Source organism: Conger conger, chromosome 15, assembly GCF_963514075.1.
Source record: "Conger conger chromosome 15, fConCon1.1, whole genome shotgun sequence".
NCBI lineage: Eukaryota > Metazoa > Chordata > Actinopteri > Anguilliformes > Congridae > Conger > Conger conger.
The window spans coordinates 22053929-22078449 of NC_083774.1; the positions used below are offsets into that span (position 1 = coordinate 22053929).

At 41.3% G+C, this 24521-nt stretch overlaps 3 protein-coding genes across 6 annotated transcripts in view; 1 reads left to right on the forward strand and 2 right to left on the reverse strand.

The window, feature by feature from the left end:
* LOC133111361 (DENN domain-containing protein 2B-like) overlaps window positions 1-11726 on the reverse strand; it is a 58298-nt gene extending 46572 nt beyond the window's left edge. Inside the window, exon 1 of one of the 2 annotated variants that reach the window (XM_061221637.1) lies at window positions 11637-11726. The gene's annotated coding sequence lies outside the window, so the exon portion shown is untranslated. Of the gene's footprint in view, window positions 1-4038; window positions 4211-11636 lie in introns of those variants that run through there. The other variant, XM_061221636.1, reaches the window with a different exon arrangement.
* An 836-nt stretch (window positions 11727-12562) lies between these two features.
* Window positions 12563-14147, forward strand: akip1 (A kinase (PRKA) interacting protein 1). 3 transcript variants are annotated; one of them, XM_061222713.1, is made up of 5 exons: window positions 12563-12691; window positions 13100-13297; window positions 13454-13540; window positions 13632-13748; window positions 13940-14147. In XM_061222713.1, exons 2-5 carry the CDS (start codon window positions 13124-13126, stop codon window positions 14081-14083), a joined length of 522 nt encoding a protein of 173 aa, XP_061078697.1. In that variant the 5' UTR covers window positions 12563-12691; window positions 13100-13123; the 3' UTR covers window positions 14084-14147. The 3 variants fall into 3 exon arrangements, with proteins under 3 accessions (XP_061078697.1, XP_061078698.1, XP_061078699.1); XM_061222714.1 differs by having other exon boundaries at window positions 12582-12699; XM_061222715.1 differs by lacking the exon at window positions 12563-12691 and adding an exon at window positions 12740-12833.
* A 5569-nt stretch (window positions 14148-19716) lies between these two features.
* Window positions 19717-23444, reverse strand: LOC133111595 (transmembrane protein 9B-like). Its single transcript, XM_061222061.1, has 5 exons — window positions 23203-23444; window positions 22685-22776; window positions 22156-22264; window positions 21636-21770; window positions 19717-21331 (listed from the first exon to the last, which is right to left on the reverse strand). The coding sequence occupies exons 1-5, from the start codon at window positions 23278-23280 to the stop codon at window positions 21182-21184; spliced, it is 564 nt and encodes a 187-aa protein (XP_061078045.1). The 5' UTR covers window positions 23281-23444; the 3' UTR covers window positions 19717-21181.
* Window positions 23445-24521: the final 1077 nt, after the last annotated feature.

A 24521-nucleotide genomic window follows, 5' to 3' on the forward strand; every position in this document is an offset into this window, starting at 1 on the left:
AGGATCGCAATAGAAACATATAAAAAAAAAGAAGAATCAATATCAACATCCAAAATTATTTAATCTTGATTGAGCAGCATCAAACATAAGTCTGATTTTTCCAACTAAATGGTTAAATGATCACAGTACATGTACAGTTGAAGTACAAATCCTTGAAGAGAAACACTCTTAAAAATGAAAAGGCAGCAGACAGCTATGCTGAAGTTGAATGTGCCAATGAGTGAGAAAATTAAATTAATGGTGGTAATTGAATATGTGAGGAGGCGGAGTAGGAAGTGGGCTTCTTGCATGATGACAAGGGATGAATTTAGCCCAACCTTGATGGAGCTTTGTTCTGTAGCTCTGAGTACCTCATAGGAATGTTCTTTCTTTAGGTAATGAATGGCATTATTCCGATATTGTAATGTTTTCTTTGGCACTCACATTCCACAAGTTTTGAGGTTCCTGAAATCAGTGAGAAACACTGCGTAGGAACTGCAGGGGGGATGAACTGTAATGCTTGTTTAAATTCATTACAGAGTGGAGAACAGACTGAGCATTGCTCTGCGGATAGACTGAATGCCCCCCGGAGTGCTGTAAGGGGTTTGGTATGTAAACTGGGCTGGTTCACAGCTGGGACACACTGCACTCAAGAGTCCCAGGGCTCACAGTCAGGCACAGACAGTTACACAAATGTGCCTTTCAGTCCGAACAAGCCAAACCGTGAGGAACGAATGTGACGCAGCCTGCCTTTCTGTAGCACAGTCACCTGCTGGAGGAAGATCTGGGGAGTGTGTGATGTCATGCCGCTACTCACCTCTATTAGGTGCCATCTATACCAATCATCATCAGTGTTATCTCAAATACAAATAGCAATATCAACAAGAAGGCACAGAAGGGCCATTTATAACCAATAAATGTAAAGCTGACTGAACAAACAGCAAACAAAAAGTAGACACAAAGTAGAAAACACTGCAAGGACATGGCTTAACACAGCTACACCTCTAACATTACTACTACAAAAGGAATTTCAAAAAGAAAGGAAAGCAGACACAGCCAGGAGCCATGGTGTAGTCTGAAGAGGATTAGGGATAGGATCATACGTGTAATGGTCCCGTGGAGTTTGATATTACATGTAGTAACAGGCTACACAATGATGGAAACAGGATGCTCAGCCTATCTAGGCCCAGATCCAGCATCGTTCCTGGGGGGGGTGGAATGAGAGGTCAGCAGGAGTCAAATTACTCCTCTTAAGGGCAAGGGGGTCCCTTTAACCCCGTCAGTCTCTGGGTAACCTGGGCAGAGCCCAGGTGGCACAGAACTGGCTGATACACAAACCAATCCAAACAAGCGGGACAGCAGGAAAAACTTCCAAAACATTCCTAGACCTCTGAAATCCAAACCGGCACGGGAGAAACATAATGGCACAAATACTGTCAGAGAGGGTAATTGCATCCCACCATGCCTGTAAAGCCTTGAAAAGCCCACCCACACAAAGCTTTCTCTTCCTGGTTTTAGTATCTAAAACGCCCACAAAATGTTCGCAAAGAGCAGCAACGTAGGTTTTTTGAAGCCCTTAACCCTGCCCCCAGAGCACCGCAGAGCCCAATGGTCAGCTATCTGTGCTAACATTTAGCAACGTCATCCGATATTAATACAAAAGCATTTGTCATGTCACTTGGGATATCGTTTTGCAAACAGGGAAACTGAAAAATAGCACTCAATATTTATACCTCAACCTGATTTTTTTGTTTTTTTACTTGAATCAGTATGGAACACAAATTAAAAGCTCCAAGATGATATGAAAAAAAGAAAGATGAAAAGAAAGTTAAATTTTGGGCCTTTAACTGCTAAGGATATCGTATGAAGCAGTATTGCGAGACTGTTTCCATACTATACTTGTACACTTATAAAGTGTGTAGTTGCTGGCAGGCACCAATGTACTGGACAGACAGAGTGTGATACTAAAGTCATCCTCCCATGCAAGTTCTGAAGAGTTCTTGGTCACCAACCAAAACCATCTGGCTTGCTACTGAGGTTCAGTCCCATAGTGTCATAAACCCAAATGAAGGAGTAATAAATGTCTGCTAAAACTGGTGTAGGTGTCAATGTGAAAACCAAAGTAATAAGCACATGACTGGCTCAAATTTGTCTTTTCAAAGTCTTGTGGGCAGCTCACGGCTTCATGATGCGCATAAGGCAGGAAGCCAGGAACATCAAAATGAATTTCTTTCCTAATTCACTGGATTTTTACATACAGACATCTTCCTCCATTTACCTGCCTTGTGTGGAGCAACAGTCTGAAAGGAAGGCACCAGTCACTCAGCCGGCAGGATGAGTGTCCCTTGTAGTCACTCCAAGCCGGAATGAATGAGGAAGTGGCTATTATGAAACTCGCATCCTTTCATCACCCAGTCAGTATGTGCAAATGTGGGAAAATACTGTTTGGCAAGAGAGAAGGGTGAATCTGCACAGCTGACTCACCACAGATGTGCAGTGTGACATTTCAACAACCTCTGCACTCCACTCAAGCACTGTCATGGTACTGTTCGTCTAGATCAAGAGTCTGCAATGCTGGTCCCGGAGAGCCATAAGCTCTGTTGGTTTTTGTTTCCACCTTAAAATCATCAACCAATTCAACCAATCCAGATCCTGCGGCTCTCCAGGACCATGATTGCAAACCTCTCATTAAGATCTCCACAGTGGATTTGCCGGTTTACTCACATACAGTAAGCATGGCAAGTGCAGAACAATATACACTTAGTTTAACTCACCCTGTAATTTTGCAACAACAAAAAAGCGCATACTTACAGACAGAAAACAGGAATATTTTCTCTCCAACAGCAGTTGACAACATTCCAGAAAAATTACTGGATATTTTGTCATGATATTTTCAGGATCATTCGCTGGGAAACGACCATCAAAAATGGCACAAGGCGTCATATGCAACACATTTTTTGTTTAAGAATCACAGGGTAAATGAGAAAGAAAGTGGCATTCAGATAATGAGTAGAATTATATAACCCAGCCAGCTACCTATTTCATGAATACAGAAATAAGAGAGGACAGCAGTCCTGAACAGTTAAAATGTTGATGCAGGGCAGATATACTACAGGCTGAATATCAAAAGTATTGTGACCACAGTTAACAGTGCATAGTACCATTAAGAAACCCGGGCAGGGAAAACAGCCAGCGGCCTCTTTAGCTTTGAGACAATTCAGCCCAATCAGAAGGAAAGGTCATTGTTAGCCAGGCACAATAGACACTCTGTTAGAAAGTTCAAGAAAGAAAGCTTGCTGCCGCTGTGATAGCAGAGGGTAGACTAAAAGCAACTTAAAACAAGAATGATAGAGGATTTATCTGATATTTCAGGTTTATAAATGGTGGAATAATTAAGAGGGGGTGTAATTAAGTCAACAATTCGGACGATTTCCTTCCATCGCAGACATACGTTTCTTGCAGACATTATGGCAAAGATTTTAAAACGAACTGTTTTAAACTACAACCGTTCACGTGTTTTGCCTGAACCGCAACGTCACTGATGGTCATGTTTTGTATAAGAAAAAAAGGGGATGTATTTCATTAGCACGTCCCACTTCGGGTGGTTGGACGTAATATATAAGTTTGTCTTGTTCCAAAGGCAGACAAAAATATTTTATGCTCACACATACAGGGAATTTTCCCTCCGCGGAGTTCCAAGCGTGGGCTTGAAAGAATCACAGCTGACCTAAAACATAGCTACACAAATATAGGTTTCAAAACAATATAACTGCCTGAATTAATAGCCTAATTAAAATAGGAAAACGTGAACTCGTGATGTTTCAAAGTTAGACTCAAAACAACAAACACCGTAAATGGCCAAATATGGTCACATTACTCTGTAAATGTTCATTTTCTGCTTTTGCCAAGCAGAACAAAGCGGTCCTGTGTAACATCATCTCGTTGAAATATGCCAGATTTTCCCAGAAAAGAGAATGAGTTCCAGAATTCGGAAGGACACGTTGTTTCAAATTTCTCCTCCGTCTGCAACAAATAACAAATAGAAAAAACTCAAAATACCTCAGAGTAGCAATGCTTCCCTCTCCGCGCCATTCTGAATTTCATATTTCCCAGACAAATATCAATCCTACTAGCAAGACCGCAGCAAAACCCAAAGTTTTGCCGATGATGTTCTTCCCTGAACTCCAAAGCATGACCTCCCGAGAAAACTAAACCCTCCCTCTGCAGGATGGGCCTGTTTCCATAGTGATCCGTTGTTTTGCCCCCCTACTCCCCTTCCTTGCTTCTCAGCGCTCTCACGCGTGTACACTAAATTAACATACCGTCAGAATCATATACATGTATTCCTTTAGTGATTTTATTTTTGTAAAAAAGTTTTGTTACGGATTTGGTATATATCTCGTTACTGTTTTTCCAAATTTTGGTTTCTGTCCCAACTCTCAGCATAATGTATTCACAGTTATGCGGTAAACGTGTGAGCTAGGCATCTCTTGAAGCCTGCCTTTTTCTTTGTTCTTTTTTTTACCTAAAATAGCGTATCTGATTAATAATGTCCGCGTAAAGCTTCTTACAAGTCTGAGCTTAAACTTTGACATGTAATGGCCCTGTTTATGCTTCTAAGTTCCCAGGTAGGATTTCGCGATCTGAGTGATGTCTGTAGGGTTTCACTTCTATGGAATGTGGACATTGACCGCAGGCTGCAGCTCACACATCTATAGCACTCTTTAGTTGTTGGTGACCATTTCCGTTCACCAGCAAAATTGAATAACTTCATGAAGCATTTTCGAAATGAAAAATTCAATATTTCATGCTGAAATTGATTATTTGGTAAAAATGTATAGAATTTCAAAATGTCAGGCTATACAACCTAGTTTAGCCAAAACTACTGACAGTCAGAGATTCACGTATCTTGTATGTAATCCTTTCCTTTGAAAATATATTATTCATACAGTGTTCTCAGCATTGGTATATTAAATTATGACCCAGATAAAAACTGAAAGTTGTGAAACATAATAAAGGAGAAATTGGCTTCCAATAAAATATTTTAAATTCTATTTTATTTAAAGTAATCCCTGAAAACACATAGATTTTTCTATATCTGGTTTTGCTGAGACTTGTTGATACAAGATGTGCCTGTGGGCACATATGTTATTTTCTTTCTCAGTTGCCTCTCACCAAATTCTGAGCTCAGGGAAGTGCCGTGCAAACATACCGTGTTTTAAAGAAAAAGATATAATTTTTGAGAAGAATGGATCAGCCTCTGGCTTACTGGTACCCTTTGGGCAGGCAGGAAAAAAAAATACAGAAGCATTTCCTGTAGCTACATTCCCCATTATGCTTCTGATACAAGTCTGCAATTGCAGGACACACATCCATAGTATGTGAGCTCAGATGGACTCATCCCAATACCAATAATGTTTTCAATCACCACAAAGAAAGTCTATGATGCTCTGCAATGCATCATAATTGGGCTGACATTCTGTTTTTGAGGGTGACTCCAGTTTGTGATAGCAATTTAGTGATTTAGTTTTTCTAACTGGTTGTCATTTTCAGAAAATTCTTGTACCTGGTTGTCAATAGCAATGGACAACTGCACATGATTAGTGTGTATAACATACACATTCATACCTATCTTATTCAACACATACACAGTATAGTTTTGTCTGCTGCTAGTCTCTGTGCCTGGCAAATGGTCTGCATTTAGATAGCAGCTCATCTCTTTCACACACACACACACACACACACACACACACACACACACACACACACACACACACACACACAGCAATGGTGATTGGCTGCCAGCAAGGGACCAACCAGCTTGTCGGGAGCAATTGGGGGATAGTTGTCTTGTTCAGGGACACACCCAGGGTCGGATCATACCGGCAACCCTCAGACTGCCAGAGGACTGCTCTTACTTCCTGAGTTAATGTCGCCACAAAGAGAATAAGCCTCAAGCTAATACCTGTCTGCTAGTCTCTCTTGTCACTCAGTAGGATTCAAATCAGATTTTCTGCAGAACTGATAATGTCTGGGATGATGAGTTTTTAAAGTCCCCCCCCACTTTTTTTCTCAACTATTTGTAATGTCCATTCATGCTCACGCTGCTCACCTGTTGGAGAAGACACATTCTATTCTGAAGTAGCTTATAAATGACCTATCCACCACTTCTTTTCACACTGCATTAGACAACTCAGATGAGCAGATATGAGTGGGTGGAAGATCTTCATGTGCAACAGTTAAATAGCAAGTACCCAATCGATAAGCAGGGGTCGCTGCGTCATGAGACATTGTCCAGCCAGCCAACTGAAACCCTCCCTTCCTTTGGGATGCCAATTGCGCTTCACCCATATTTGGCACTGGCATGGTTCAGATGTCATACCAGACTCTCATCCATGGACTGAAACAGTGTCTTAACAAGATGAGCCACTAGTAGCCCCATACAACACAACATTTTAGATTTGTAGGTTTGTAGATTTGTAAATGTAATTGCTTCAGGATATGCGGCGATATAGTCCTGCTCAAAAAAGCCCAATAAGGCCCTCACTTCCCACCTCACAACAGACCAATAAGCCCCTCACTTCCTACCTCACAACAGCCCAATAAGCCCCTCACTTCCTACCTCACAACAGCCCAATAAGCCCCTCACTTCCCAACTCACAACAGCCCAATATGGCCCTCACTTCCCACCTCACAACAGCCCAATATGGCCCTCACTTCCCACCTCTATCCTATGCAGGGATTTTACCATGATGATCAAATTATCATCATCATCATCGTCTTTTTCATTCCATTAATTTCTCAGTCATTCTTTCACAGGAAATAGCTGTATACACATTGCAATATATAATGGTTATTTGCAATTGACTATTGGAAGACAAAGTGACATTCTTGAAATTAGATCACTGCTTGTATGTGACATGATATCTGGGAAGTACTTTAAGCTATTAAATATTCAAAGATCAACCATTGGACTATGATGTATTTTTGTGTATACAATGATTAATATCAATATATCTCTTCCTCTGTCATACGGCTGCTCTAGGTTTAATGCAAAGAAGCTTTTACATTGAAAGCCACAAGTGAATCAGGGAGCAGCAGCTGGAAAACTCGTCATAGCCATTTTAGAAAGATGTTAACTCCAATAACAAGGTCAAAGTAATAGGCTCTTCCATTTTACAAGATACGGTTATCTAGTTGTCCCGGGAGCTCAAACTGCCCCCCACGAGAGATGATGCATTCCAAACTAAGCTGTAATTTTATGCCTCTGATGACAAAGCCTCGGCCTGGGCCATCAAAGGGTATCCCAATTATCTCTACCCCTGTGCAGTACACACTGCTCCCATGGTGAAGCACATGGTTCCCCAGCAGAGCAGGGGATCCTATCTGGCATCACCTAAGGTCAGGCAAAATGCCAACCACAGTTCAAACATCCTGAGCCAATGTCCAAACAGCTAGACATCTGCCTCTTTAAGCAAAAGATGTCTTGCGTGTTCTGAACATTGCAAAACTTCTTCAAATTAGCCCACACAGTGTACAACTTTATTACATGAACAGAGCTAATCACATGAATCAGTTTTTCCTTTTTCTTTCAAGGGAAATTATGCATCCTTCTTTTTAAATGAGGCAGGCCACGGCATTATTCCCAGAGATGGCAGATAAGGGATAAAGGGAAAGGACTGCTCCCAGAGGCATGAGCACAGACTGGAAGTCTTTAGTATCTTTAAGATTCTTCTGCTAATGTACTGCTCCTATGAGAGCTTATGGAGACTTGGTATGTTCTCACAAGGCTTGCATGCATGCTTAAATGCAGATTTATGGCACATTGGAAGATGTGATTCCAACATGAAATCCAATGTGAATCTGTTAAATCATGTTTCTGTTAAATAAATGACCTTGCAAAGCATAGCATGTGTCCCCCTGCACAGCACTCTCCTGCTCAAAAAAAAGAAATTCTGCTCAGACTAAATATCACCAAGAGAAAAATCGCTGTTTGGAACATCATTATACCAAAATATGCTGTAGTTCAGCTGTTTAAGTGTGGGGCCACCACAAAGTTAAATAGGCTTTTTTCAATTGGTCTTACGTAGTCTGAATCATAACATAATGAGCTGTTTTTTGTCACCTAAGGAAATTCACTTTTGTTCTTTATCATCGAAGCAAACTATGTTCCCCAAAAACCATACATGTAAACATGTAGCTGAATGTCCCTTTATTCTGAGGGCATTTAAAACAGTTTATAGCCCTTTATACAATGCTCTTATATTGCATGCATTCTAGAAATTGCCACATATGTGAAAATCTGGAGTGAATAACTTTAAAAATAGTGTTTATTGAACATTTTTTGAATTGCAGTTCATCTAATTCATTTAATTATAACAATACATCTTACAGTTAAATATTCTTCTTTTTATTATTTACTCTTTTTTCCAGGACAGGAAGGACAGCAATGGCAGACAGCCTGTCCAGGTCGATCAAGCTGTGAGAAACACAGATCTAGCCAAATGCTGAAAATATGTGAAGCCATTTCCCATGAAATCCACACAATAAAAGCCTGCCACTGCTTGTTTGTATCAGTACGTGGAGTCAGAAACGCAGTTTTTCTCTCAGAGGGAATCCAAAGTCACAGAGCAGTCTACTAGATGACGTATGAGTTTTCTGAAAGCTTTCTGAAGTAATCCGGTTCTGCCTGTGACACAGCAGCCTTGTGACTTTCTCCAACAGCTGTGTGTACCCTATTGTTGACGCATAACCAAACCTATCAGCCATAACTTCATATTGTTGGAATTTCTTGTCTCAGACTGGCTTAATGTTCCAACAAACCACTTTTTGTGTTATTACCCAGAGATCGATGTTTTCCAAGAAACAAAACAAACAAATGCAAAAGCAATGCACAGAAATCTCCTCATCCAGATGAAATCTCCTCATCCAGAATAACCAATAAACCAATATCATGAGATGGAACTGGATATATTTTAGGGCTTGCACCACCATATTTTCATGCTGCAAAACCATTTAGAGAATATGTCCCAAGGGGTCATATTACTACTGTTAAAGTAATTTGGGCAAAGGGGAAAATATATCCCAGCTGTACTGGATGCTTTATACTTACCTTGTCTGTTTTTCTAAGTGGCCCAACCAGTCATGTTTTGAGAATCCGTAAAAAGTAGTGAAATACCGCAGCTACTATCCCATACAAGACTTTTTATTCCCTCCCTAAACTCTTCCCCATCAAATATTCCTGTGAGATCCTTCCCAGCAGGCATCTGGAGATTTTTAAATAGCTATCAGGTCGGAGGGGTCAAGAAAACTATGGAAATGAAGACTCTTCAGCGTATAAAATGCACCAAATGTAAACCAGCTAAGTAACACACAATCCAGCCATGGCCATTGTCTGTCAAATAAGTTAAAAGGTCTACCGTTGAAATGGAGAAGGATTTTATTTGCATTGCATTTTAAACACAAATATTTGCTGTGCCTTTGGGTATATTCAGAAAAGCCTTTCCGAGACAGCACTTATGGTGTCCATTTTGAAATGGTGGCCTATGGAGTCTCCAAAGAAAACAATGCAGTTCTACCAACTCCAGGGCAAAATACACCTATCAGCATTGTAAAAGACATATATGACATGCAGTTATATCATACAGGCTACCACTTTGGTTTTATACTGTAAGGGAATGTTGTTAAATACTATGTGCTTGACATATTTGTCTTGACAGTTGTGATAGATAAACAAACTGTCGTCCTGAAGCCGCATCTGTCCATTTGTGGAGGATTGGTTCCATGTGTTAAAAGGAGCTTTCCAATGCCACCAGTCTGCTCCGCAAGAGCGAAGCTGGCCAACTGCAAAATGCTTTGAATATTTTATTTCTGTCACTTATGTTTATATGGAAGAGTGACCAGGGCACTTTTTACCATTTTACATGTTTTCAACATTTTTACCAGGGGAAATCTGTTGTGATGGCCATTTCAACATTTTGTGGACTTAACATTTAAATATGGGGGTGGCAATGGCTCAGGTGGTAAGAGCAGTTGTCTGGCAGTTGGAGGGTTGCTGGTTTGAATCCCACACTGGGTGTGTCGAAGTGTTCTTGAGCAAGACACCTAGCCCCCAAATGCACCTGACGAGCTGGTTGGTACCTTGCATGGCAGACAATCGCCATTGGTGTGTGTGAGTGTGTGTATGAATGGGTGAATGAGAAGCATCAATTGTACAGCGCTTTGTATGAAGGCGCTATATAAATGCCAACCATTTAGTTTGTAGAAATTTAATTTGAATGGAAGAACAATTTTCAATGAAAAAGTTAAAAGAAAAATAATAAACAAACCAGTAGGCCTGCTGGATGGCTTATCCAATTAAAGCAGTGTTCTAGTTCATAGATAAGTGCTGACTATTGCCAGCAATCCTACAGTGTGATGCAAATGAACTGTTACATGAACTGGTCAGAATTAACGGCATGTTTGTTTAAATAGTCAGAATATATTTAAATCTGCCGGAGTCAGTTAGTTTTCATTCAGAGGTACTGTCAGATTCATCTGAGCTGCGCTGCCATAATAATGTGAGCACGGCAGAAGGAGCATCAGTGATTTTCTTACTGCGATGCTGATTATGACACAGCCCCATTACACTTATCTAAACATTCCCACAGTACAGCTCTGGAAGGATGGCGCAGAGAGAGAGATGCAGTCGCGGGCTCGTTAACCCTCAGATAAGAATGTTCAGAAAACTGACATTAATTACCTGAATGTCTATTTTTTAAAATAACACAATTGTGCAGCAATAGCCTATATGCAGCTATAGCCTACATAGCTATTATATACAGAGTTAGCATATCTATCTATAATCATCTATTTTTAAGCAAAGGTGCAAATTAAAAGATGGCAACTGCACGATTTAAGTAGGTCTAGAACAATTAGAACAACGTGAAGAAAATACTTCGGAACAGTCCTTTGCTGTGCACAAATACCAACCAGTAGCACATAATAATAATATTGCCGTAAATATTTCCAAATTCCAGTTAAAATTGATGATGATCAGATCAGTTCTGAAATGCAGTTCTTACCAACTCACAAAAACACTTTGTAGCAAGTTAAAGAGCGCCCCCTTGTTACACTATATAGCACAACGCACTGTGCCGACTGAAGGAATATTGGACTCTATAAATCTATAGCGCTTTGGGTTTATATTGCGCCTTTCAGATGGGCGTGCAGAGCTTTACGTTTGTTCGTGGAGGTGACTTACCTCATCACCATAGCTGTTTGCACACATACAAGTCCATAATTCTTCAATATTTGAAATTTATACAATGCACCGGGGAACTGCCGCCAGCCAAATTAATGCAATGCTTTCAATTTTCAACCGGGGAAATACATACATTAATAAAAATATAGGCTACACGTCGGCTATATCACTTGTAAAATAGCCTAACATTAGATTCTTTATCATCTACATCCAGACAGTTGTTAGTATCATGTTGCAGCAGTTAATTACTGCAAGAAAATGTATATGAATATAATTGCCTATATCTATGAAGCACGCCACCAAAGCAATTACCAGAATCATTTAGCATATTGAATTATGGTGGGTAATATAATAGACTATTTTGTTATTAAAGCAAAATCATGTTTTCTTTTACAAATCTGTATACATTTCCTACCTCTTTTTATTCCGTATTTGTGCGTTTCTGCATGTGTTTATTCAGCTATCCATAACGTGTCTCAGCTTTGCTCTTCGAACTGCAAGAGTTCAACTTGAACTGCCGGCAATAATATTTTTGGATTGCTATAATCGGAAAGAAGGGAAGGGGGAGAACAGGATGCGATGACGACTGCGCTGGAAAACAAAACAAAAAATTGAAAGCAACTTTTTTGAGACAGGATTGAACTCCTCCTCAGCCTGTGATATAGCCAAAACACTAGCAAATCACTATACTGAATAGGTTATCCCATCCTGAAACAGAACCTTTTGAGGTTTGGAGCAATATTTTGTGGGGTGTACATTTATTAAGATCCTTGAATCCATTCTCATTGTATTATGATGTAATTATGCGTGTCTGTAATTGTGTGCTGCTTTTTCTTGGCCAGGTCTCTCTTGGAAAATACATTTCTTAATCTTAGTGAGACTAAATAAAGGTTTTTTAAAAAGTATTATTAAACTGCATAAAAATGTTCTTCTTCACTGTCATTATAGTTCATTCTGATATGTTGCTGACATTCATGGCTGTTGCTCAAAACGTTAAAATAGGCTTATATTGGTAGCAAATTTGGAGTCCTTCCTAACACATAGGCTACAAACAAAATAAATATTCTATAATCTAGACAGTACTATTCTATTTTACAGCAAATAAAAAAGCAGCAGTCATTAACCTATGATTATAGCCTAGCACTTCATTAAAATAGCTAATTAGGTAAAAGTTATTTAGTTGAAGAATAAAGGTTAACTGAGCTATACGATGCTCTGATGGCGGATGGGATTACTTTCCGAAGTGTCCGGCACATGTTTTTCTTTTACTACTGTTTGACTGAGAATGTAGGAAATGTTACTGTGAGTGGAATGTGCTGAAATACATTACCCAAAGACCATTGCGCAGAACACTGGTGGCGCTCAAAGTGCCATAACATAAGTTCGTGTATAAAATTGGCTGACAGAACATAGTAACCTCTAAGAATACCAGAAGATCTCTGCGACAGCTGGTTCTGTGTATTTGGAGTGGTAAGCAAGTCAGTATTACACGCTATTTACGTTCATTTTTGTTACACCCTTTGCTATCAAGGACTTCACTTGCTAACTAGATTAGCAGCAGCTCAGTGCCGTGAACGTTTTTCAGAGAAGTTAAACGCAAGTGCAAACGAAGGTAGAGAGTAACACTTTCGTTTCAGACTACGTGACGATACATTGTAGTGTATTGTTAAAGGCCTTGGTGGTTGCATTTGTCAAACAGCAGCGTGATAACCTTGATATGGGGTTTCATCGGTGCTAGCTAGCCTGTTACAGATGGCAAGTCGAATAACTATTCTTGAAAGTTGGGATGGGCATGAGAAAGTTTCTGTCATGCGTGCGTAGAATTTGGCAGGAGTTTCGATAATGTGTAACGATGTTTACTTGTTAATTTGTTTCAAGGTACTTGTCTTTTGGCGTTGGTCAATGTCGAGTCAAGCCTGGTTAGAATCGTCTCTGAGACGCTCTTCCAGGCTTGGACTGCAAGTGTTGGAACGTGCCCAGAGACGTAGCGTCGACTGGGCGAGTTTGAGTCCGTCATCGCAGCCAACACCGCTTGAGGATGCCGCGAGAAACCAGCCCCAGTACTGTGAGGCGGAGGTAAGCTACCTAGCATCAGTGTTACTGAATGTGATAACATGTCTACGTTACATGGACAGAACGATTGCGAGCGTTATTTTCTTATCTGCACAGTAATAATTGATCTAATTGCAATTAAATTAACCTAATTTAACGCCTCGAATTTGTTTTGTTTAGACACAGAACGTGCGGGCACGTACAAAGCTTGATGACGCTTTTGAAACCATAGTGGAATTTATGGCAGAAACTACTCATCAATGCAAGGTATATAGTGCACATATTGTCAGTGTCTCCTTTATCTGCTGCCTACTGAAAGTTTAATGTTAACATTGTCCATAATTATTCGCTTCGGCAGCACTTCTACAAGTCCGTTCCTGCGCAGGGGGCCTCTGAGAATGAGGTAAAGCACGTGTGTAGATACCATTCACGCCAGCTGCCAGGGCACCTAAAGGACACAACCTCTGGGAAGAATGTAAGTAAACCTTAATGTGATGTCCTTTGTTTTGTGTTAAAGCAAACCTTTTGCGCTGCCATTGTATGTTCTGTCTGTAAATTAAGAAGGCTGGGGGGACATAGTCTTGTGGCTTTCCTGAATTCTGTTTTGCTGTAGGTTACCTTTCTGCCTGAATGATGTGCTTTCCTGCATGTATTGTGTTCTTCCAGGAGCAAGAGTCATTGGAGGATTTGCACATTGAAGTTTCTCCTGGGACCTATGCAGTCACCGTTGGAGCAGGAGACTCGAGCCAGCAGACCCACCTGGTCCGGGTCGATGCCGGAGAGAGCGTCAACGTGACATTTCACCTATAACCTTTCACCTGCATGGGTCTTAACAAAACTGTCTAATGCGTGAATTTTTTTTTTTTTTTTTTTTTTTTTTTTTTTTTTAAGTCAATGTTCTTTCATATGTATTGCTGCTAATTTCAAATAAGCCATAAATCCTTATGAATTTGAAAAATGTATGTCAGAGTTATATTTTAAGATTGAAGTTTATTTTTTTATAATTCCATGTTTATGCCACAACTAATTAATATATATTTATCAGTGTGTCCAATAAAGTATTAATTTTTAAATTTCCGTTTGGTTGGTGCTGTTGTCAATATACAACAATTTAATCAGTTAAAAATGTGAATATCAGAAAATCTATAAAAGATTATAGTTGAGTGAGTCTGCATTTGTTTATTGTGATAATTACTCAAACAAAATATTCTGATTGGTTCTATAATCTTGAAAATGGCATGCCAGTCTTTTCATGGTTATAATGAACCCTGGTTGATATATTGTAGACACTGAATAAACCAATTGTCCTGTCCACAGGCTCTGTTGGATTTAAACAGCCAATCGATTGTTTTGAACTGGTCAGTTGGTCGGTCTTCATCATTTTTCACCTGGAATTGTAACTGCCCATATTTACCTTTCATATTAAAGAGGAAACTGAACAACATTAACGGCAAAAATGATGATAAGCTGACTGTTTGAATGAACAATCGCTGAGTGAGTGATGTTGTGTCCGTTAAAGAAACTGCCCACGACGCATTAAGGGCTTTGATCTGGCAGAGAAGCACCATCATGTGTGAGTAGCAGGAATACTTTTACCAGTAACAGTGTGCTGGAACTGGACTGCGGCATTTGCGGGTGGTCCAGAATCATTATGGTGCAAGACGTCCTTAATGGTAAGCCTTTTTCCTGTGGTGACCGGAAGCAGCCGAAATAAGGAGCTGTGATTCATTGGGCTGTTGATCTGGGCTTCAGGTGACAACATTTTTGCAGACCCATTTCTGCTCTTCTTCAGTTTTTCTGAAAGCAATTGGGATACAGACAGGGAAGATTTGTATTCACAGCTGTAAGACTGCATTCCATTTGCCCTAATTTGGCACAATTTTACATTCATCACTGATACAATTCATTTAAATTTGAACTACTGTGAGTATTTAATTGATTAATCTAAAAAAACAAAAACATAACATTTTATTTCACCTGTGTGAAAAGGCCATATAATGTCACTGGTAATTCACATTTTCATTTTTGTATATTAGCCCACTAGACAATTATCAGTTCACACAAGCTGTGCCTAAATCTAATCCCTGTTCCCTTTCTTTGACCCTGCAGGCTTTTGAGGAAACTTCAGCAAGGGTTGGGAGAACTTGCTGGGCCATGTCAAAACCTGGGTCAAACTGCAGGTGTCTAAAGGGCTAAATAACTAAATTAAATTAAATTAAAATGAGCATCTCTGCTTAGAAGACATGGGGAATCCTGCTTTGCACTGCATGTAGTGCTGATGCACTAATTTGTTAAAATGTGTTAAAGGTACATCGGTAGAGCTTGTAAATGTGAGTGTGCCCCAACTGAACACTCCATTTAGCCAAGAGTGAGGTGGGGTGTTGGTTGGAGATGTAAGTTAGCAGTACTACCAGGCTGTCTGTGCTGCGGTTCTGGACAGCTCCTCCCCCAGTACCTCCAGGCCGGCCGGCCTGCAGATTTTGGCACGTCCAGGAGGCTGTGGTCAGTGTCGACCGCCTCGCTCACCACACCCACACCCGCAAGCTGAGGCCCTTCATCCACCTCATCGTCCACATCTCCTGTCAATGTGCCGAGCTCCTTCAGCTGGGCATCCACCTTCCTCTCCAGCTCCTCCCTCCCGCTCTGCGGTGCAGTGCCTGTCAGCCCAGCCATGTGAGGGGCTGTAGCAGGCAGACCCCAGCACTCTCTGTGAGGGCAGGGGTGGGGCGGGGCCAGTGGTGTTGCCAGGGTTGGGGCTCGGCATGGGAAACCGGAACACAGGGGGTAGTGAGGCCAGGACAGCCAGCTGTGTGTGTCCCCATAGCAACAGAGCGGGCCCTTCAGCTCCTGCAGGATTCGCTCGTGCAGGGAGGGGGAGATCCACACAGCCACCTCCCCCGGCACCCTCGCCTGGTAGCCATTCCAGAACAACACCTGGAGCCCGCTCTCACTCCTGCCTGGGGAGGGGAAGCGAGGGAACAACTGGGGTCCGGCCAATTTGTGACAAACCACTATTTCTTTATGCATACACCTTTGCTGTTCGTTTCACTGGGCCTGTTGGTCCTTAAGGGGTTTCCATGTACTTCAGGTCACTCTATACTACTCCCTTACCATGTATTTAAACACTATGTAGTACATAAGTAGTTATATGATGGCAATCAAAGTTATTATCTGTTTGAAATAATAGATTAGTGAATGGCTGTTGTGTATTATCTTAGTAAAAGGCAGAATTTGGCAGATTCCTCACCCCTGAGGGGGTCCCTGACCTCCACCCCCTGGATCACGCTGCCCGGGCCATACCGGGCCAGGCTGGGCTCCCAGGGTGCCAGGACCTTGTCCCCAGGAACCAGGCTGTGTCCATGGGCTTGTGTATGGGGCACCATGTCCAACGAGCTGGTCAGCTGCAGGGCTGTCTCACAGGAACCCCCCTCCACTGCCAGCCTGTCAAACTCCACTAAATACACCCCCCTCCTGTCCTGGGTGTCAGAAGATAAAGGAGCTACATTATGCCAGTCAAGGACCCAAGTACACACTCATTACTGGAGTCTCCACAGGAAGTGCTTGGCTCAAGAATATTCTATTCTTGAGCACAAGTGCGGGTCTGTCAAAACAGCAATTTATGCAGAATGTCAGGGCATCAAACAAAAATACAGTTTTCAAAATATTTTGGCCTGGCTTGAATATCTCATGGAACCCCCCATCAAACACATCTGAACCTGCCCTCTCATATCTATAGCCCCTTTAGTGCCCCTCCTACCTGCAGTTCCTCCCGTACTGTCCCCAGGTAGTAAAACTGGTCCAGTTCCCTCCTTGCCAGCACACGGCAGCCTGTGAATAAGGGAGGGGGGCCACTATAACCCCCCCAGGCCCTGTTGCACACACTCACAGCACACTGTCCACCTACGTGACCCAGACAGCACCTGGAATGCAGTAATTCAAAGGGTTTACCACATGCTCCTCACTTCATACACATTCTAAACCTTAAGCTCAATAAATGATTACTTCTACTTAACAGAGTATATACATACAATATATGCATATACATACAAACAGTGCTATCTGTAAGTATTTTGACAGTGACACAATTTTGTCTGTACTCACATTGGATTCAAAATGGCATAATGACTATGAGGTTAAAGATCGGACTGTCAGTATTAATGAAAGGATATTTACCTACATACCCAGTGATTCATGTAGGAATTACAGCCCTTTTTATACACAGTCCCTTAGGGGACCAAAAGCAATTGGACAAATAAACATGATCCTAAATTAAAAAGTCATAATCAGTACTTGGTTGCAAATCCTTTGCATTCAATGACTGCTTGGCGTCTGTGACCCATGGTCTTCCCTGGTGATGCCAGGCCTGTTCTGCCACAATCATCAGCTCCTGTTTGTTTTGGGGAATTGTTGCCTTCAGTCTTGTCTTCAGCAAGTGAAGCGCACATTGGATTCAGGTCAGGTGATGGACTTATTCAGTCAATGATATTCCACTTTCTCCCGCCGCATGATAGCTTGCTTTACAGACATTGAAACTTCCTTGGTCCTCAAGGGACAAGAGCAAGACTCCAAATGCAAATGTGACACCTAGCTGGCCAAGAAACAGCTGAGCAACCAATTGTCCAATTACTTTTTGTCCCCAAAAATGGGAGGAATTTGTATAATGCAATGTCTACATGGTTCATCCTACATGGACATGAAACCCTTAAATGAAATCTGACAGTCTGCACTTTAACCTAATTTTCATTGTTTAATAGTACCGAGTACAGAGCAACAAAAACTGCATCTCTCCAAATACCTACAGACTGCACAAACGAGAAAGGCTGATGTAAGGTGTGTACCTGTAGGGGCAGAGGAACAGAGGAGCACACGGTGAGCAGGATAACGGCCTGTTCAGGACAGCTCCTGCACTGCAGTACTTCAGATCAGAGCAGACTGTTGGGCAGGCCCTGCTTTCGGCCAGGTACAGTGGATGCACCTGGCAGCCAATACAACATGCAAGCTCTTAGGTACACACATCTCCAGCCTCAAGAGTGAATTATTAAAACCTCAGCATGCTCACCTTTTCCACAACTCCAGTGGAGCTGAGAGACAGGATGTGACAGCTCCCTCCAGTGGTCTGAGTGAGACGCTGCAGGAAGGTTTGCGTCCTGCTGTCTGGGCAGCAGGCATCAGACAGGTAAAACACATGCACAGGGTGCACCCCCACCATGTCTGGGAGAAACCAGAAAGGCCCCTCTGGGTTGTCCGGGAGGCCGTTGGTCACCAGATGGACCGACTGACAGGCTGGGTCACTGAACGCAGTGGTGAGAGCGCCCATGAGGTCCCGACCAGGAGAACAGCTGAGAGAGTGGATCCAGGACATCGCCTGGTACACCGTATCAGGGCTGCAGGTGACCATAATCTCACTCCACTTGGTCACCTGGAGACCAGAAACCACAGGAAGGTACATACAGGTCATTTTGCCTGTCAAAACCACAGCTTTTGCAAAAGTGGAAGAATCCAATTAGGGTCAAACATAGCTATAATAGGTTTTCCATTACAGAATACGGTTTATAAACACCACTATGCTTGGTTGCATGGCAACATGTACCAGCAGTGAATGACATCACCTTGTGCGAGAAACCAAGGATGTTGAAGAGCGAGTCCCGCAGCGAGGCCTTGGTCAGCAGTGTCTGGACTAGCCACTGCTTCACTGACCCGAGGGCAGGGTACATGCCCTCTGAAAGGTCTATTATGAAGGCAACATTCCTGTTCCGTGTCCCCACAAACAGGGGGAAGACGCCAGAGGTCAAAGGGGAGAGGCCTGGCATTGCCCACTGGATCCCTCAGTCTGGAATGAACTGGAGAAAAATATGTCTTTAAGCCAGTATCTAAGATACTAATTAAAAACAAAAATGTAGACACAGAGAGGCAGATATAGTTTTAGACATAGAATAGCCAAATATAGAATAACCTACAGTAAGCAAAATGTATCTCTGTACACCTCTTCAGGCAGGCCCCAATTCCAAAAATACTAAATAGCTGGCTGCTGCCCAACAATGAATATCAACAAAACTCCCCGCAAATGATAGCAAACTGGGACCTACCCATGTGATTCTGGAGTGAGATCCTGTCTCTTTCTGGTCGAGGCCAAGCTCTCATCTGCAGTGGGTGCAGTAGGAGCCTTCGCTAAATTGTTTACAGTGGTTGCCATGGTGAGAAAAAGCCAAGGCCATGTTGCCATGGTCTGTTGGAGCGCTTGCTCTGGCAACAAAGGTGCTCAAGGCCACATTACCATATATTGTCAAAGAAACCGTATACATTTTTATTAACCAATGATAACACATATAGTAGTACATATAGTCTGTTTCACAGAAATGCATGAATCATGTTGAGCTGAACGACAAGTGCAGGGAGGGATTATATATAAAAATAAAATAAAATAAAATACTCATTTTTGTAAATATAGTGTAAAATATAGAATTTAATAGAAAATCAAGAATGTATGACAAGAATGACATGAGACATTTTACTCACTTTTACATAAGAATAAACATTCACATTTCTACAAGCATTTGAACATAAGAAAATTCCTTTTCACTGCGAACACTTTCAAACCGTGATTTAAGCAATACTCCATACAATCATACTACCAGCAGCTATTTGTTTCCCCCCACCCTTTACTCATTAGGGTATGTAGCATGTTAAACATGAAGAATGTAGATTAATAATCTAGTGTTTTTTTACTTCTCAAATGAATAACTCAAGACAGAAATTCAGAACTTTTAATCCTTCAAATCCTTCATCAATAAAGTAATGTTGTAATTAAAAGCAGAAATTGAATTACATGCATAATTCCATCAACATTTTTGTTGAATTACATCCATCAATTTCGTAACCACTCTTTCTGTTAAAACATTTTGTATCTCCTTCTTTGTTTCTTATTTTAGACCCAGAACACAGAAGCAGGACATACTGAGGGCAGACAAATGTGAAATTTAAACACTGTACATTTCATTGTGACTTAAGTTTTAAAATTGTTTAATCATAAAAAGCAATTTGTCAATGCAAAAGGACATGGTAAACATAATCATAAATGATCTCACATGTAATTTAAAAAAAAGTATTGATAAAAACAGTGGTGCACAACTCTAGTCCTGGTGGGCTGGTTATCAGTTGCTTTTGGTCCCAACCAATTATCCATGCTCAAGTGTTCTATACGACTATAAACACCAAGGACACATGGTCAGTCTGCTAATAAAATAAAGGACTAGGCTTCATTCAATAGTTACATGCATAAATCCCAAAATTGATATCCCTTATGTACCCCAGTTTAGAATTTTGAAATGACCTCTACAATCACAGCAGCTTGGGGAAAACAAGTCTTCTCTTACATTCAAACAGACTGAACTTCACTCAGGCATGATAATGTTTAAGCCAGTTTTATAGGCACGTTGGCTATTTAAATCACATGCTGTAAAGGTGTAGGGGAATGCTCTCAGAAACATCAGAACAGAATGTAAACAGGAATTATGAGGACAATCCTCAGAATTGTAGGCCAATCAGCACCCAGTGTAAATGTAACTTTGACCCAAAAATAAGAAGCTGAAGTCCAATAGGGCAAATACTGTTGTTAAACAGACAAGGGGAATGACTTTACACCAGGGATCTCAAACTGCAGTGAGGGAGGGACACAGTGCCGGCAGGTTTAAGTCATATAGGGCTATAGCACTGTATCTCCAGCAATGCCTTCAGCCCTCCAGGACATGAGTTTGAGATTTAATACTACCCATCAAGTACATGGCCTACACGCAGCAGTTAAGGTCAAGTGACCATGGTGAAGAAGTGGTCAGGTTGAAGTTGCAGAAGTGAGTTACAGTGATTCCTCTCCTTGGTTGGGTCCTGCTCCAGCAGGATGGAGGACTGGCTTTAGCTGAGCACCACATGGCGGTCGAACACAGACTTGCGCTGCTCCTGCACCTGCATCCTCCAGCGCTGCTGGGCATTCTCCACCTTGTTCAGCATGTTGGACCTCGAGCGTGGCAGCGCTGTGCGGGAGTCAGCAAAGGGCTCCTGGTCCTGCAGGACAAAAACAAGGACCCGCTGGGTTACAGTGCAGGGTATGGCTGTGGAATGCTGGGTTACAGTGCGGGGTATGGCTGTGGAATGCTGGGTTACAGTGTGGGGTATGGCTGTGGAATGCTGGGTTACAGTGTGGGGTATGGCTGTGGAATGCTGGGTTACAGTGTGGGGAATGGCTGTGGAATGCTGGGTTACAGTGTGGGGTATGGCTGTGGAATGCTGGGTTACATTCACACTACTATGCTGCACTGCCCAGAAAACACAAAACACCCGATACACCTGCGGCACATGGAGAGCATACCCTGTCGTCATGTTCACTCTGGAGGAGCTGAGTGTGTCTAAAAAGCCGCCTCTTCAGTACAGGCTCCAGCAGGGTCAGATACACCATGTAGAGCAGCAGTAGGCCCAGAATCGACAGGTAGATGATGATGGTTGCCTGGAGCAGAAGCAACCCCACCCCCAAGTGGGTCACTCATCAATCTTCCACAGATAGCATTAAGCACAAAAAGGTGATCAGAACCAAATTGGACATGGAAGGCTGGCACACAAAAAATACCTGAAACAACATGAATACTAGATGAAAGTTTTACAGAAAATATTTTGTGTGAAAACATACACAAAAAATACAGGAATCTTTCAATTCCTCTCTCAGAGCAAAATGCTGAGGAGTTCAATAATGATTATGATCACAACTCTATCTATTGCAGTAGATTTTGAGCTGCCAGTGGTAGCTGCAGCAATGGGATGGGAGACAACATCAAAATAAGGGACAGAATATGCTGCCCAACCCCTTTCCCCCGTTACTAAATGAGCATTCTTACCATTATAATTCCTGAACTTCTCTCCTCATATTTGCATTCACAGCGCAGACAGTATGCTTCCACATCCCTCCCGTCTACTGGCATGGGATTCACCACATGCAGACAGTTACTGCAGAAATATGTAGCAAAATGCAGGGCTACAACCACACTCATAATGTGTGGCAGTGTGATCTATACCAGCTCTGACCGCATTCAGTGCATTAGCCTGCTTCTAACTCAAATTGCAAACCATTAGGAGTGCCATTTACATTTACATTCCTTACATGAATGAAAAATATAGTTATGAAACACACAAAAGAAATCAACGCTAAATCATAAATTGACATATTTCAGTTGACAGGTTTATTTTTGTTGCTCTTTTAAACCCTGAGTATATATATATCAAAAGACAAGTTCAGTGAATTAGGGCACAATGCAGATTTTTTTTTTTTGCCCATGAGGTGTATTGTAGGCTATATATGAGCTGCTCATCCATTCTCACATTTGTAGTTTTTATGTCTCACTTGGAATAAATAGCTTCACTACATACCAATCCTTCAGCGATACATTCTGGTTGTAGATCTGACCAGGCACACTTTTGTAGGGTGGGCAAATGCACTTACATCTTATATCGTAGGCATTCTGAAAAGAACAACAAATATTTATAGACATCATCAGTTGGTGAAGGTAGTGGCAGGTAGAGTGGGTGAGACTAAAAGGGAGGGTGAAAATAACTGTTAAAAGTTAGTAAACTAGTTAGCTAACAAACGGTTACCACAGAGCAAACAACCAAATCAGATAGAATTGTCATATTCTATGTTGATAGCTACTACAAAACATTACTTTTGAAATGAGGAAAAACTGCCAGCGGCTAACGTTCATTTATCAAATCAAGTCGTAATGATGCATTAAACTGTAGCCAGCTACATGGACAACATTTTGGTAAACGTTATTTAGCTAGCATACAAGAACAGTACAAGGAGTATCTGGCAGTCTGCAGCTAGCTAATTTTGTTTGATAATTTAGTTGCTATTACGAACATGAAGGCATCCAAAACCGAGTCTTTACCTTGGCGTCGGTTGTCTGTTTACACAGCATCAACAGAAAACAAACGAACGAAAACAAGTGGATTACGAATTTGTTCATATTTTCGGCTTTGTTCTAACAGAATATCATAAAACGTTAACTATTAGCTAACTAGCTAGTCTTTCATTTTCAGATTATTTGATAGCCACGTCACAATGTAATCTCAGGAAAAAAATGAAGTAATTTCAAAGATACTTCCCCTAAAAGGGAAGCACCTCCCTAAAAGGGAAGCTATACCTCGAACTAACCAAGAAGGGGCGCTCGAAGCGCAGTTGCAAAAATGAATGGAAATCAACGGGGGAATTTCCCAAAATGACAAATCGTTTGAATTTTCTCATTTATATTTATTTATATAATATATAATACATATTATATATAATAAACGGAAACATAACAAGCGTGTCCGTTTATTTTGTCGCTAGTAATTTTGGTATTTTCCATTTGATCAACCAAAAACTTCCTGTTCCCTCCACTGAACTCTACGGTTCCCTCCCGGAACACGTGTCCCACAAATAATCTTCCCCGAGGAAATAATGCAAAACAAGGTCAATCCACACTTCATGAAATATACTACATTTGAATTCTTTCATCATGAAACAAATGCGAAACAAACGAATAATGATAATGACGTCTTCTTCTTCTTCTTTTAATTTTATTATTGAAGAATAAGGTTTGAAATTCTATTTAGCTTTCATTTTGGGAAGGGGCATATTTCTAAAGGTATAAATTGATGTTGATATATTAAGCAGGGTAAATACTCGAGATGTATTCAGGTGCTAGTCTATGAAAGAATTTTAAGTTTAGATCAGTCTAACATACACCAACAAACATTTGGATAGAAATAATACTAACAATATTAAGCTTGATACAAGCTTAAAAATGACATACCATACAAAATAAAATGGTCACTATTTTGAGCCCTTTTGATTACAGGCATGATCCTGGTCTCTTCTGAAAGGTTACAGAAGCTCAAACACAGTGAAAGTGGAAGCTCTTTATCTCACAGAAAATATTTTGACTGGATACAGATTATTGTAGCTGTGGCTGGTGTGAAGAAACACAAGAGAGCCAAGTCACAACACTGGACAAATCCCCTATCAAATTTTTACATTACATTACATTAATGGCATTTGGCAGACGCTCTTATCCAGAGCGACATACAGTTGATTAGACTAAGCAGGAGACAATCCTCCTCTGGAGCAATGCAGGGTTAAAGGCCTTGCTCAAGGCCTTGCTGTTTTTTCTAATCTATGTCTCGGCAGTTTTCTAAAAAGGACATTTGGAGACTCCAAAAGGACACA

Excerpts from the sequence above, each read along its gene's own strand:
- akip1 (XM_061222713.1), top strand. The coding sequence starts at position 13,124 with ATGTCGAGTCAAGCCTGGTTAGAATCGTCTCTGAGACGCTCTTCCAGG. Across the intron at positions 13,298-13,453 it reads CCCAGTACTGTGAGGCGGAG|ACACAGAACGTGCGGGCACG; the intron begins GTAAGCTACCTA and ends TGTTTTGTTTAG. Across the intron at positions 13,749-13,939 it reads ACACAACCTCTGGGAAGAAT|GAGCAAGAGTCATTGGAGGA; the intron begins GTAAGTAAACCT and ends GTGTTCTTCCAG.
- LOC133111595 (XM_061222061.1), bottom strand. The coding sequence starts at position 23,280 with ATGAACAAATTCGTAATCCACTTGTTTTCGTTCGTTTGTTTTCTGTTG. Across the intron at positions 22,777-23,202 it reads AACAGACAACCGACGCCAAG|AATGCCTACGATATAAGATG; the intron begins GTAAAGACTCGG and ends TGTTCTTTTCAG. Across the intron at positions 21,771-22,155 it reads GAAGTTCAGGAATTATAATG|GCAACCATCATCATCTACCT; the intron begins GTAAGAATGCTC and ends CTTCTGCTCCAG.